Genomic DNA, 16,175 nt, shown 5'->3' on the forward strand with positions numbered 1-16,175 from the left:
GACATCAAAAGCTTTGAATGTTTCCTGCCAACCACATTTGCCAAAAAATAGTTTGTGCATTTTTCTCATTATAATTTGACAGAGAAACCTCATATGCTTGACCCTATGAATCCTGTAGGGGGTTAGTGCCATCAGTGTACCTCATGCTGCACACTGTAGGCATTACTTGAGGTTCTCTGCAGCATCCCTTCGACCCCTAGCTGCAACCCCTTCCATTCCTTTTACTGTACCTCCGTTCATATTCTCCTTCTTCCGTCTTACTTTCCACCTCCTCCTAACAGTTGATTCATGGTGTAACTACAAGGCTTTCCTCATCTTCACCTTACAAACCTTTTTGACTGTTAATTTCCGTTTCAGCACTGAATGACCTTATAGGTCCCAGCACTTGGCCTTTTGGCCTAAATTCTATATTCTATTCTGTTGATCCTAGGAAAAGATGGAAGATTAAAAAGTAGTCAGAGGATGTATGCAGCCAAGGTAAAGAGAACATAGGGACTCGATTACTTTGGCCCACTAAGAATACTGTACCAAATAAAGATATACTGTAGTAGACAGATAAAAAAAACTATTGTTTTCTCAAATTAGGAGGCAGAGAGAGTTTCTAGAAATGTAATGAAATCCAAATGACTAAGTTTTGTGTTTTGATTGTGAAGGAAAGTGGAATGGGCAACCTTATAATTTATTTATTTTTTTTTTGTAGCTTAGGCCTAGTGGAAAAATCAGGCATTCAGCATGAGAAGGGCCTCTTGCCACAAAAGAAATTTTTGAGTTATAAGCCATCAAAGTTATGGAAATTCAACCTGCTCTAATTTATTTTGTATAAGATGAAGTATTTGCAATCAGGAGTAGAATAGTATGCATAAAAAATTGTAGTTCAACCCCACCCTCTTTTTTGGAAAAAAGGGGGATTATTTTAAAGCTGATCAGGCAAAAAATGCCGTTTTCAAAAGTTGGGGGCATAGGTCCTTCTTCTAATGCTGAATGCCTGAAATGAAAAAAAAAAGGGGAAAAAGTCAGGTCTACCCTAAAGGAAATGATAGATCCACCTCTGTAATGAGGAAGAGTCAAGCGGCGTAGCCAAGTAATGACTGTTCTGCCTTTTACTCTGTGATGGTGTGTATGTCATGAGCATATAAATCCAAACTCAAAGCTTTGGACTCCGTAGGGGGTAGCACCGTCAGTGCGCCTCATACTGTGTGCTGTAGGCATTACTTAAGGTTCTTTGCAGCGTCCCTTCCTAAGGCCCGTAGCTGCAACTGCTTTCATTCCTTTTACTGTACCTCTGTTCAAATTCTCTTTCTTCTATCTCACTGTCCACCCTCCCCTAACAATTGATTCATAGTGCAACTGCGAGGTTTTCCTCCTGTTACACCTTACAAACTTCTTTACTGTCAGTTTCCATTTCAGTGCTGAATGACCTCATAGCTCCCAGCACCTGGCCTTTGGCTTAAATTCTAAATTCTACTCCATTCTCAAACACACAAACAGATCCTTTTGAGCTGACAGCATTCTCAGTACAGAAATAGTATTTGATGGAGCCTCTCCCTCTCAGAACCCAAAGAGCCTCATGTCTAACTTCTCTCCATCCTTTCCGTTATGGCTCTCAGAATTGTATTTGTGAGCTGACTTGAGTTGATGGAGATGAAGAAAATGATTCAAAATACATATTGAAAGTAGCAAAGGGTAGATGGGAGGTAGAGATTTGCAAGTATATGGAAGAATATAAACAGTTGTGAGAGGAGGGTAGATGAAGATCAGTAAGGGTGAAATAACTGAAGGTCATAACTAGGATTGGAGGAAAGTGTGGAAGTTGTCCCAAGCAGGAGACAGGGTGAGAAATGGCTGGGGAAGTTCAAAGGTGAATCTCACCTTGGTATATTAGACCAGAATGAGAGAGAAGAAACATTGTAGGCTGTTGGCCAGGATATGCAATTTAACAGCTGGTCATCTGGTCAGTGAATTTGAGCAGTGTTGTTTGGTCAGCTCTGAGATGGATGAAATCAGTGATTGCTCAGTGCAGTAGTGATTTTGGTCAGTACATGGATGGGTGGCCAACAACCGATGTGACTCACACCTTGGTGCCTGAGCATCACATGACTTGGTACTGGAGCTTGTGACAGACTTTAGGAGGAAGCTGGTGTGAGAGGCATTGGGTAACAGCGTGAGAGAATGTCAAGTGAATGATTTAAATCCAGTAAACTGAGACTTACATACGGAAAATACTCTGTACAGGCAGCCCCTGGGTTACGTTGGCAGTTCCGTTCCTGAAGCACAACGTAAACCGGAAAACCATATTATAAAATTGTTAAAAATGAGAAATAAAGTGATGAAGCCTTACTGGTGAGGTATGCATCCATGATCTTGTAGAATTTCATCCAAAAATGTACAGGTATTCTTCCGTTGCCATAAGACTGAAATGACGCACCCTGGAACGTCCGCTGTAACCCAGAACAGATTCTTTTACGAATATATTTAAAAAGTGCCGTTAGCTTGGAACGACGGAAGCTGAGACTGACGTAACACAGGGACTGCCACAAATATTCTGGTGCTGCTCTGTTTATGTTCCACTTTACTTGTCTGTTTATAAAATTGTAAACTTCTGACCTGCTTCAGTTCATGAGAACTTTTGTGTAAATAACAAAGTAACTGAATCATTTTCTACGTGTGAGAAATGCTGTTAAAGATTCTCATTAAATTCCTTGATGATGTATGGTATGCCATTTTGATCCTGTGCACTGTGTATTGCGGAATGTAAACATGAAGTTCTAAACGTGTTTATGACTTGTTTTAAATTTACAATAAAAGCGGTTGTAACCATTGTTCTAACATGTAAGCGTATGATAAATCGCATTTGAGAATATATTATGATTTGCATATTTGTGTACTATTGCTTATTCGGGAACTCGCTGTTCTTGGCAGTTGAGTTCTGTCATTTACCAAAAAGCAGTCAAACCGGGGTTTACTAAAGCTCCGTAAAGGGAACTGCCATGCACGGGGTTTGCTACGCACCTTTTTCAGGCATGACCCAGAAGTGTTACTTTAGATTGAAAGTAAGTAAAACTCAGATTGCAAGCATCACGATTTGGAATTATGGATAGATTTGAAAGGGATTTATTTCTACAGAAATGATCGAGTCTTGTAACAGCATGGATATTGTGTATGATTTCAGCCGTAGTGCTTAAGGTGTAATATTGTGCATGCTAATGAATTAGCATTGATTGTGCATTAATAACATGATCTGTGTTGCATTTGCATTCTTGTCTGCAAAATATTGCATGGATTTATTTGAGATGATTTAACATTAGGAGACTGAGGTTCCCTCACAGCCTGCTTGTGTTTGCTTCTTTGTTTATTTCCGTATGGATGAAGTTCACTTAAAGACTTTATTTGAATTTCTGTAATTGGAGAACGTAGGGCTTTTGAGTTATGTTGAGGAATCTTTCACGAATTTTTTTACTGTGGTTATCTGTGAGAAGTTGCTTAATAGCCACACATTTTCATCTTGTATTGCCAATCTGAGAAGTTGGTGAATATGGTCTTAATCCCTGGAATGAGATCTTTTCACTGTACGCACACAAGCACTTGATTTGTAAGTATGTTATAGTAGCTGTAAAATTCTAATACTTGTACATGATAAAAGCATAAAGAATTGGTAATCCAGTTGTATAAATTCTAGGTTTAAGGCTGTAATGGTAAGGTATATAGTTTTATGGCTGTATTAGCTTGATTCTTATGCTTGCTGATTTAAGCTTGTCCATTTTTGTCATTGGTCGTTTGGAAACGGCACCTTTTTTTTTTTTCTTTTTTTACTTTCCCTCCACTAAATTTACAAAGGAATACATTTTTTTACAACAATTATGAAAAAGGACATCGAGGAGTGTCCGCCATTCACCAACTTCACGATCTATCTGTCCTATGGCGTCCTCTTCCTCGTCGGCTACGTCAAGGAATTCTTCTATCCCCCATCAACCAAAGAAACAAACAGAGAGGTAGAGTTCCTGGGACTTCATTTTAGACTCACTCAATGAGCACTTAAATAAGTTTGTCTCTTTTTTTTTTTTTCGTATGAAATTACTAAAGTTATTTTATAAGTTGACTGGTGTTTAGGGTAGCAGGCAGCATAGAAAAGTGTGTGTGCCTGTTCTCATAACTTCAGTGGATCTAAGTTACTGTTCATCTGTCATGGATGCTCACCTATACAACTTGTCTTTTTTAGCTCTGAAGAGGTGTCGTAACAGCACTCTCATCCATCGTGTAATGTGTGTGTCGCTTTTTTTTTTATTTATGGTATTTTGCTGTTTGTGATGTGAACGACTGTATATCCCCCCCTTATTTTTGTGTCTGTAGATTTCAAAGCAAGGAATCTAGGAATTTTGAAGTCTGGTATAAATATTTTTCATTGTGATGCAAACTGACCCTCATGTTTAGTGATACCGAAACAGTCTGGTTATGGAATTGTCGTGAGTGCCTTTGTCAGCACTGCCCTGTGAAATTTAGGGAGTGGAAAGTGTCGTCTTTGCACTCTCACTATCTTCATGATGGTTTTGCACCTGTTAGACCTACCTTCATATATCCAATTCCATCTCATTCTACATCATTATCCATTTTAACAAAGCTCTTGCATGTGTTGTTATGAAGAGCAAGCCTGTTAATTTACAAATGTCCTCATAGTGTAGGGAGCGGGACCAAGTACAGGCAGTCCCCGCCTACCGGCAGCATTGGCTAATGGCATTCTGGTTTTACAGCACTTGGCTAACGATGTTGTTAACCAGATTTTTGGCGCCGGTAAGCGGTTTATTGGCGCCGATAACTGGTTAACGGCACCGTTAAGCAGTTTATTGCTCTTACAGCATTGTAAACGCTGTTTATTACTTTAAATTATAATTACTGTGAGGTTCTGATTGACAACAATTTTGGGTTGTCACCTCTCAGCCAGGAAAGGAACCCCCTCCGTTAAGCGGGGACTGCCTATTGAACTTGTGATTCCCAACTCAAAAACAAGTAGAGTGAAAGTTGGATGCTATGCAAAACCTGCCTTGCTGGAGAAGCTGTCTCCTTTAAACTGTCCTTACTCTTATTTCAGTGGTTAGTCTCGAGTCTGATGGACCTTCTCTTCAGTAGTCTACAACTCACCAAGACTTTTTTTTTTTTTTTTTAATTATCTTAGGTCTTTGGTTTGCTACTATCAGTCACTCATGATTTATTCTGATATTAGTATTTTCATGGTTTTCTTATAGTTAATTGTATTGGTAAAGTAGTTTACTACGAAATTATATTATTTTGATTGATGATTTTGGTGAAGGGTGTGAGGGGTTTTTCCTGCACTGGTCACATTGTGTGTATGTCTGCATTGTTTTTGACCATTCAGCTTAGTTCTGTCTGAGTGATGTGTACGTTCCCCTTGTGCATTGTTTTGTTACAGTTTTTGTGGTTGTAGCACTTTGCAGGGAAAGGTTTGGGCATTGCACATTTTTACCTAGCATTTTGTAAGTGAGCGTGGCAGCTTTGTAATGTTCTGTGTTTTACATGCATTATTCCTCTGCATTCTTTTTGTCAGCCCTTTGCAAAAGCAGTTTTTGTATTTTGTTTTCCTCTACTACACCCCAGTGTGTTATCTTTAGGCTTCTAGAAACTAGACAGAAACATGTTGGTATAATGTATTACCTACTTTGTATCGTTATACTATGCATATTAAAATCATGGCATTGTATTTTAGTCTAGGTCGTCAAAATGTAATCTGGGAAAGGTTATGCTACAAGGTCGCCAGCTAGTGAGACTCAGGGGCTACAAAAATACATTTATTTGGCAGCTTAACAACTCGAGCAAGGGCAGAGAAATGGGACAAATCCGGGGAGTCAAATATTAGCAAAATATGAGATGAAATCACTGGACTGGTACTGATGTGATGGCTTGGGAGCATCTTCGGAATTGGAAAACAGCCCCAAAATTCACACCACCTGTAAGAGAAGATGTGGGAATTAATGGTTAAGCTAACATGCACACTGTTCTTAACGTATTAATCGATCGAGTGATACCTCTACCCAGATGATGCAAGGGATATCAGGGGATACAGTGAGGCTATGGGGGATGGGGCCACGTGTTATACAAGATGGTGGCACCGAGAATGCTTTGGCAAATTCAAAATTTCACCAAATAAAACATTAACACAGAACTACTTTACAATATGATGCAATACAGTACCAGGTGTTCTGGCAATAGGATGGCTCTCCCTCATGGATTGCCATTACAGGGTGGAGTATGGAGTGTGGAGGCAAGGATGTTTCAGAGGGAAGGATGTACAGAGGGAGAGGGGATGGGAAACTGAGGGCACTTTCGCATAAACACCAACCAGGATTATTTCCTTGTAAGAAGCCTTGCTTGGTCCACGAAGGGCTTCCCTGGGGTACATTCTTCTTGGGCAAGGGCTTCTCTGGGGTCACTTGGTGGCTGTCCGTCATGTGGATATGTGCCCATGCAGTTGTCAGACTGGGTAGGGAGATAGAAGAAGACCCAGCCCGCCCGGCTGCTAGCATGTCACACAAGGGAAGCGCAAGTGAACTCTGCTTAGCTCGGGGGATGGCCACAGACCTGGGAGGGGGCGGAGCTTGGCTGTGGGATCGCAAAATCATCAGCAGCATCTGAAATGTGAAAGAGTTTCCTCAGGGAAGTAACAGGGATATATCTTATGAGAAGGTGTGGAAACGAGGTTTGAGGAAGGGATTTGGCAACACATCCTCCTGCACGTAAGGAACGTGGGATTTTCAAGACCCATGCCAGAAATTCTGGCGTTGGTAATGAAATCTTGAATTATTTTCCTAAACAAATTTGGCGGAAGGCCTCTGTGTGTGTGAACTTTATCATACTTTTTCATGTGTCAGAATGAATTTATAGACAACCATCATTTTTTTTATTTTGAAAATAAAATTTTTTTGTTCCTAACTTAATTCTTCTGTTATTTTATTTCATTGGTACTAAAATATAGTTCAGTTTGGCTTTATAATATCACTACAACTGGCTTGCTGTCATGAAAAACTACACTAAATTTGCATCCAAGACTTCGTTTGTCCACCTGTAGTGGTGAATTACGCATTTGGCACTGATGTCATCTGTGAAATGTACAATATAATAATTTTTTATCATTGAAACCTCAATATGGAAAACAGATTTGGTGGATTATTTAGTTTCCTGTTGGTTATTTCCTCTTGATATAAGACAGTTTAATTAGTTCCAAAGAGGAGTGTTTCATCTCATTGAGTTATAGATATGCTCATCTTTCTTTTTTTCATTGCAGCAGTGTAGTGAATGAGATGTTTCCTTCTACATCTCTACTGTTAGGCTTTGGTGTTCCTTACTAGTTTTGAAATGTATTGCTAGAACTACCATTATGATGCACTTTTTGACGTTTATGCAACAGTGCCTCACAGAATCAGACTTTGTAGTTTGGGGTGTCTAATAACAAAGTTTTCCTGGCTAGGTTTGGGTACTACTTCTCTGGAGCAGGACTTGACTAAATAAACCCACTTTGGGTAATACTTAAATTATTTTGAGATTAAAAATGCATGTGAGTAATAATGGAATAAAATTTTTATGTCCACTTGATTGCATTTGTAGAGTTCAAAAATGCAGAGGTTGTGATTTGGTAGGGAAAAGGGGTGCAAAAGTTGGTCACTGAGGATGCATGTGCACATGACAGTCACAAAGAATGCACAGTTAAGTTGCTTTCAACTGTATTGAAATGCACAGTACATAAGATATATGGAACAATCACAGTAGGTGCAGAAGGTGAGGATTACTTGCATAGGATTACTCCTAAAATCTTTGGAAGAACTGTTTTGTGTGTAGCACTGAGTATACTGTACTTGTTGTGTCTCACATTCATGCACTGCGTAGTAACAACTGCACTTTGCATGCTATGCTCTTATAGTTTATGTAGAAGGACCCTTTTCTGGTCATTTCATTTAGGGTATTTGAGGGAGGTACTCCAGTTTTATCTAGTAATGCAGCACAGTACTGCACAGTAACTTGGAGGGGTATTTTAATGGATTTTGCAGCTGTTTATTATTGTACACTTTATAATAGATTATTCTTGAAATGGAGGAATTTTTGTGTCAACACTGGTGCAGCTGATAAGTTCTCCAAATTTTGATACTGTGCCTTCAGATTGTATAATTATTTACATTGTTACTTATAGACAATAGTGCAGCCATTTATAACCTCCCATGTAATTCTTCATTCTCATTTTATTGCATTTTATTGTGAATCTTTGAAGTGTACCCTTAAATTTCTTCTTTGGGAATACAAATCACAAGAAACACATTTGTCTGATTATGAGTTTAATGATCCATCTGAAATGGAACTTTTTCAATCATTTTATAATTTTGTTAGTCTGCTTTTCATCTCTCCACTGTTGTCAGCCCATTGCCATTCAGCAGAATCTCACATTGCCCACCATCCACCAGAGATTACAATTCAAGTATATTGGTCATTCAGAAGCAAAATAGAAGCTTCAGCTATACTGGCTGCGTGTATCTACAATCGGTTTTAAAAAGTAGACCAAGGTGTTATTGCTAATAATTTTTTTAATCCTTGGTGTGTGTGTGTGTGTGTGTGTGTAAACTGATCCCCTAAAAAGTAGTAGCAATGTAAACTGATTGAAAAGGTAGTGGCAATGTAAACTGATCCTTGAAAAAGTAGCAGCAATTAAACTGATCCTTGAAAAAGTAGCAGCAATTAAACTGATCCTTGAAAAAGTAGCAGCAGTTAAACTGATCCTTAAAAAAGTAGCAGCAGTGAAACTGATCCTTAAAAAAGTAGCAGCAATTAAACTGATCCTTGAAAAAGTAGCAGCAATTAAACTGATCCTTGAAAAAGTAGCAGCAATTAAACTGATCCTTGAAAAAGTAGCAGCAATTAAACTGAACCTTAAAAAAGTAGCAGCAATTAAACTGATCCTTGAAAAAGTAGCAGCAATTAAACTGATCCTTGAAAAAGTAGCAGCAGTGTAAACTGATCTCCAAAAAGTTAGCAGCAAAGCCATAAAATTCATCCTTTGCTAGCCCTATGCTTGCTATCAAGTCTGAATACAGACTGTACGGAATGCAGGCATCTATATTAGCAGCTAGGAGTTAGGGCTGTTTTGCATATGCACTGATACTGCAACTTCACAAGAAAGGATGTTTTCAAGAGATGCGCTCCTTTTGTGAAGTACAGGCAGTCCCTGGATAACAGAAGAAGTAGTATACCTTAGTTTTACCAGACCACTGAGCTGATTAACAGCTCTCTTAGGGCTGGCCCGAAGGATTAGACTTATTTTACGTGGCTAAGAACCAATTGGTTACTTAGCAATGGGACCTACAGCTTATTGTGGAATCCGAACCACGTTATAGTGAGGGGCTTCCGTTCCCGGCTGAGTGCCACTAACCAAAAATCACAGATAAGCAGCTTACTGACGCCGATAAACCGCTTGCCAGTGCTGAATATCTGGTCAACGATGTCGCTAGCCAAGCGCCGTAATACCAAAACTCTGTTAACCGATGCTGCCGGTAAGCTGGAACTGCCTGTATTTAGTTCCATAACATCTGTTGGTTATATATCCAGTTTATGTTTTACAGTGTTCCCACAGGCAGCTCCTGGTTATCGGGAATCCGGTTTTACGGCGCTTGTCTAGTGATGATGATAACTGGGTTTTCGGCGCCAATCTCCTGTTATTGTCGCCAACCTCCGGTTATTGGTGCTGATCTCCGGTTATCGTCGCCAATCGCCTGTTATTGGTGTCGATCTCCGGTTATCGCCACCAACCCCCGGTTATCGGTGCCAATCCCCACTTAACAGCGCTGGCAATCCCCAGTTATCGGCACCGGCGATTGGCGCTATTATCGCTAATTGTCAGTTACCATCACACCGTCGGGAACAGAACCCCTGCCGATAACCAGGGACTGCGTGTACTGGTCTTATCCAATTTCCGTTTTGTACGTTCACAAATTTTGCTCTTTGTTTGTGCTTTTAACATGCTCATGATAGTCCAGTTTCCCGATTATGGATTAAATTAATCCTTGAGACTTATGAGGCTGAATGGTGCTGTGAAGTAAGCGTTGATGACTTAGGTCATGCTGATGTTTGCTATATAAGTTTTTACTTTTTTGCAAGCAATTGTAAACTGGTTCTCTGATTTTCTATTACTTTTTTGCAAGCAAATGTAAACTGGTTCTATGATTTTCTTTTGCTGTCATGGTAATTTTTATTTTTTTTTAAATTTTCATCTTTCTGTGGTTAATCTTATCTAAAAATTTATTGTCAGACATTATTACTGTTCCGTGTATGTATTATTGAGCTAAATTATCAAGTTTATCAGGAGTCATAAATAGTTGGTTGCAATGAGTTTGTTGTTTGCAGGCATGATGTGATTTAGCAAATATTTATTTTGCTCTTAGCTGCTATCCAAGCAAACTTCCCTCGTGTTTTTCATACTCGCGCTTCTACCTCTGCTAGTTGTGTGATGTACTCGTATTGAGCTTTGGCTCCCTTTCCTGTACAAGTATAATATGAACTAATTTAAGATCAGTTCTAAAATGATACTTTGCAGTTAGAAGACTTTATTTTTATGCTCGGATAATTTTGATGCTATTTAATGAACTGGGCCAACCAGCATCAGGTTTTATTCCAGTATTAGCAACTGATCATTGTTACTATTAAAAAGGTCCTTTTTCTTTGTGTGCTGCTTAATATTTTTCTGATAAGCTGCTCTGGTCTGTCACCACCAGCTTTCCTGCACAGTATCAGAAAACTAAACCTTGAAACCAGGTTTTTTTTTATCGTTCATTACTTCAAGCATTGCAAGTCTCCACAGTCTTTGCCTTCTCTTGTGATCTGAGTGTTCCTGGAGTTATGAGGTCCTTCATAGCTTGGGAAGGAGTTTGTTGCCACTCAGATGTGCAGGTTAATGAAGCTTGGTTTGTTTTGGCGAGGCAACAAAAAAGAAAAGGGATTAAGCCCCAACTGGGGTGTTAATTGTAGAAACATTCTCAAATGTAATTTCTCTTTTGACAAATGCTGTATTTGATGTTAATGTTAGTGTTGCAAGAGCATGTTCCCTCACATCTCCTAACATCTTGCCACCATGCTCTGTAAGGAGTAGAGGATGGGTATTGGTGATATAATGGAAGTTATGAACTGCAGCAATACGATATGGATGTCAACACGTACCTTTGACTTTGCCACCGAAATTGGCATCTTGTAAAGTTTGGTAGCAAGATACTTGAAGTTGCCAGAAAAGAAAGGTGGTTTGGGCGTGTGCCTGGTCTATAGGACATTGTGCGACATCACAGAGACCGTTTCCTTGCCCTCTCTGCTTATCAGTAGCCTTTAAATATGCTCGTGTTGCGTCACTCCAGACCTTCGTTATGTCGTTATGTGTCCAGGTTGTTGCATGGTATCAGGATTAATGAAGTTACATCTGTGTTTTCATTCATTGCGTACCGTACCTTTTCCTCACCTTTTCAAGCGATACATTTTCATTTATGTACTGTACATTTATTTTCATTTATTACATGTAAGACTTTTTCATTTAGGTACTGTACTATGTAATTTCTTTCAGTTCACTTTGTGGATCGTCATCCATAATGTAAAAGATGATCTTTTTAGTAAATTTGCTGTCAGTATTGTAAGATAATCCCCTTTATTCCTGAAAAAATGTTTTTCTTCCGTGTCTTAGCATTTCACCTACCATGCTCTTATATATCCCATTAGTATAATCCCATTATCACAACCGTGTCCCTCTGTGAACTTTGACTGTAGGACGTTTTCTTATATTTTCAGGCAAACACTTCAGATGTACTTACATATTATAGATGTGCTTTTGTTTATTCTAGAGTCATCTCTTTCCCAAAATTTCCTTCTTGTGTGCAAAGAAGCTACAATTTTAAATGCTATTGTCTGTAAGATTATCTAAATACTTAAATTTTGCATGCAGAGGTTTAACAGTAACTGATCTATAAATTGTCTTATTAATAAGATTTTGTTTAGTGTTCTTAAGCAAAGACAGAAACAACACCAAAGTTTCTGCACTGACAGATCTTGTCACAAAGCAAGATGTCTGTGCAGTAATTTAAAACCAAACTAAATTACAGATATTCAGATGCAGTGGACCCCTGCCTATTCGCGGTTACGGAGTCGCGGCTTCACCTATTCCCGGATTTTTCATTGGAAAATATTCACTAATTACTGTACTTTCATATCATTTTCATGACTAAATGCACTTTGTGTGATAAAACTATTAAACTACTCAGGTATAAGTATTTTTAGATGGTTATTTTTGTGTCTGGACTATCGAAATAGGCAGTTATAAATGTTTTTAAAAGAGTGGCAAGCATTTGCGGATTTTAGCTGTTTATGGGGGCGTTGTGGTACGCATCCCCCCGCGAATACCGGGGGTCGACTGAAGCGAGCCTGTTCTCCTGTTTATGAAGTGGGATACACAAACACCAATACAAATTTCTTAGTAGACATGTTTCATGTGATGCATAAAAAAGATAACTCAAATTTTTCGGTTATAATAAGAGTGGCTGACCCAATAAAACCAGAAATTTTTTAACCTTTCATTGTTGTCTGATTTATAGTTTGCATTTTTACAGATAATCAAAGTCTTCTTTTGGCAACGTTTGCACTAACCCTTTTTTTCTTTTCTGCAATTGCAAGAGATTCCGTCTGGATGAATTTTTAAACTTGGTGGTGGTAATATTTGTAATGGTTACAGTATAAATAGTGGTATTAGTTGTCATACTCTGTTATATCCTTTGTAGTTGGTTATTTTAGAACTCTCTTTTATGAAAGTGTACCTCGCATTTGACTTGAAGCTATTGTAAAGGATGCTTTTGTTGCTTGTGTTCAGGGTATACCAAAAGCAATCTCTGCATTTTATTTCAGCCCATGAAGGGCTTCAGGGTATGACTGTTATTATGGAAAAATGTTTTGTGGGACAGAATCAGAAGCCATTTCAAAGTAGACAAGGTACTTGTGTGCCTTTTTGAAATGAAGTTGTCATTCGTTTGATCCTTTGAGACTCTCTTTTTTTTTTGGTAAATGAAACCTATTCACATGGAACAAGCACACAGGGGCCATTGACTTGAAATTCAAGCTTCCAAAGAATGTTGGTATCAACCTCCTACCGCAGCAGACCCCACACTGCAGCAGTAACTGATTGTGATACAGAGCCAGTGATTTTTTTAACAGGCTTGGAGAGACACGAACTCGCGACATCTAAGTGGCATGTCACGACGCTAACGACCATACCAGCGGACCAGCTTAGGCAGAATTAAGAGTGATTTTATTGCCTGATATGCCGTGTAGGGTTTTTTTCCCCCCACAGTGTTCCTTGCACTGTAGGAAGTACTGAAGGAGTTACTGAAGAGCTGCTTAAATTAAAGGGTGGTTCGGTATCAGTCAAGATCCAATCTGCATGGGAGCTGGAACCCTACAGACCATATGGTCAGCAAAAATTGGGGAGAGCATTATGAATAGTGAGAGAATCAGATTGGGAATAGTGAGAGGATTGTTTAGGAGATGAGAGCTGATGGTTTTGGCTTCCACCAGAAAAGAAAACTGTTGGTCTGTTATTGTCATTAATACATAGTATTATTAGACGGTTTAACCATGCCACTGAGTTTAAAAATAGAGGCCCATCATGATGGAAGAGGCAGAAAACTTGATACGTTGAAGTTAGTTGGAACTTTGTTGAAAAGGGATCAGTTTTGTCATGGGAGACAAGACCAGAACAGTTTAATAGTCAAGAGACATGTCTGTTCTCAGTAGGTTTACTGGGAACATGAACTGAAGCTGAGACAGAAACTAGGAATGTCTGATGTTGCCACTTCATCAGCCAGATGCCTGTGACTTCACTAACATGTATATCTCACTGCACTTGAAGCAAGAGTTAAAAGAAAGTTTTAACATAGTAGGGGGCATTATCTTTGATAAACAAATTATGGCCGACCCCTGGGATTCATGGGAGATAGGGACCGCAACGCCCCGCGAATAGCTAAAATCCGCATATACTTGACAGCCCTCTAAAATTGCTTATAACTGCCCATTTTGATAGTTCAAACACCAAAAACCCCCTCTTAAAAATGCTTATACCTGCCTGTTTTAATAGTTTTATCATGAAAAATATATTTAGTCACGAAATATGAAAATACAGTAATTAGTGAATATTTCTCTATAAGAAATTTTGTGAATAGGGGAATTTTCCACGAATAATATGGATGTATGTTCCACAGAAAAATCCGTGAATAGGTGCAAATAGGCGGGGGTCGACTGTACATGAAAGTTGCACTAGAAAACTTAAGTTGTTGAAAAATCACTCGGTAAAACATTAGTTTGCCAATAACTTTCTCAGAAGAGAAGATGGTTAGTACCGGTGTTGAATATTTCCCAAAGGCGTGAGTTTCATTATCTCATGTCAGTTTGGATTGAACGGAACCACCCAGTATTGTGTATGCTGATGTGTGTCTCAAACACACACACAGTTTGAAATTTTGGCGAGAAGATAGCAAGTCACTGGCAAGAATTTAGTCGAGTTAAATAATAATACAGTAATGGTAGAAGCAGGAAAAATTCTGAAGCCAGATGACACTCTTGGGAGACTAGTGATTCCCAAGTTTAGGTATACCTGCGGATGTATTGGCACTATGTTAAATGCAAACTCCCTTTAATTGAAAGTAGGAGGGAAGGTTGTGGTTAGAAATTTAAGAACATTTGCGGCAAGAATCACTTGAATGGTGATGTTTCAGGGAGAAGTTGAACATGAAGACCCCAGATTCTAGTAACATAATAGAGGACTCCTTTCATCAGCATAAATTATACAAGAAGTGGGGGTTTCTTAGCACCTCTGGATACCTGATGTGGAGGACCATGGTTTCAAGAGTTTTTATTGTATGTCACAACTAGGGAAGGGCATTTATGGTTAGAACAAGACGTCCTCACTCGAAGGTGGTAGAAGAATAACTGAGGCGTCACGAGACCAAGCTTGGCGCCAGAAGATTTATCCTTATGTTAAGACCGTAGGGTTGTTAGTTATGAAAAATACAAATTAATTGAAAATTTGTCATTTTGGTGTGGACCATTCTAGTAGGCACTGACTTAGAAAAGAGCCTTTGACTAGAGAGCTCCTGCATATGCCATACGTACCACTGAGCCCTGCAGTGGACTTACATTTCACTAGCTTTAATATCACTATTAGAAGTTGGTGCCTTGGACAATCTAGCACTTACCTGGCTTGTTATGGCACCTCATAGCACAGGTTTGAGTCATGAACCTGGAGCTTGAGCGGTGTGAGTACCACATAAGTAGTACTGTAGTAGACTGTTGGTACAGATGAGCCATTTAATACAAACTTTGGATTATCCAGAGATCTCCTCAGTCTGTTGGGAAAAAGTTGAGTTTTCTGGAAACAGGCCAATACAGGGTCAACCAAGCTGTTGCTTTCTATGAGGGACCTGATTATCTGTACATGCCTAGAAGTTCATTTTTAAATGACTGGCACTCAACATGGAGTTTGGTTAGGATTTTGGCTTGGATTTTCTCTTAGACATGGTCGTAACAATGGCAGTAATAATGTGCATACAACCAGGAGTCTGCAGTGTTGACAATTCCTGAGGTGGTCCTTACGAGTGGGGCTAAAAGTAATATATTACCTCAAGACATGATCAGAGTAGGATTGAAAAGCCGGGCATATACAGTAATTAGATTTGAACATGCATGGTCATTCATAAAACACTGCCCTCCAGTCAGTGTAACTGATACTTGGATCATGGACAAAGTCATGAAGTAAACTTGGATATGAAGAATCCACTTCAGCCTAAATGTAAAGAATCAACTCGGATGGGTCTTTCTTGGAGGACTCTGAAGAGATCAGAAACCAAGGGTCTCTGAATCAAGCAATGAAAATCCAGAGATGGAGAAAAAAAGCCCAGAACACAATATAGATCATGACATATCTAGGCGACCAATAGCTTGCAAAGGAAACTTTTAGAGAATAGAATTCCAAAGTAGAATGACAGAAAAAAAGAGAACAAATGGCAAATATATTCATACTTTATATAACCAATAATATTTCACAGAGCACTCATTGGTGCAAGGTACTTTAAAGGACTGCGTAATTGTAACCTTTTGTAAGTACCAAA

General features: G+C 39.0%; 1 protein-coding gene across 1 annotated transcript in view; it reads left to right on the plus strand.

Annotated features, from left to right (window-relative positions):
• The window catches only part of lace (serine palmitoyltransferase long chain base subunit), a 59,388-nt gene that overhangs the window by 9,262 nt on the left and 33,951 nt on the right, over positions 1–16,175 (plus strand). The window contains exon 3 of the mRNA XM_067133130.1: positions 3,867–3,989. Coding sequence (XP_066989231.1) covers positions 3,867–3,989 — 123 coding nt within the window. The remainder of the gene's footprint in view (positions 1–3,866; positions 3,990–16,175) is intronic.

This window comes from Macrobrachium rosenbergii, chromosome 33 (genome assembly GCF_040412425.1).
Source record: "Macrobrachium rosenbergii isolate ZJJX-2024 chromosome 33, ASM4041242v1, whole genome shotgun sequence".
Taxonomy (NCBI): Eukaryota; Metazoa; Arthropoda; class Malacostraca; order Decapoda; family Palaemonidae; genus Macrobrachium; species Macrobrachium rosenbergii.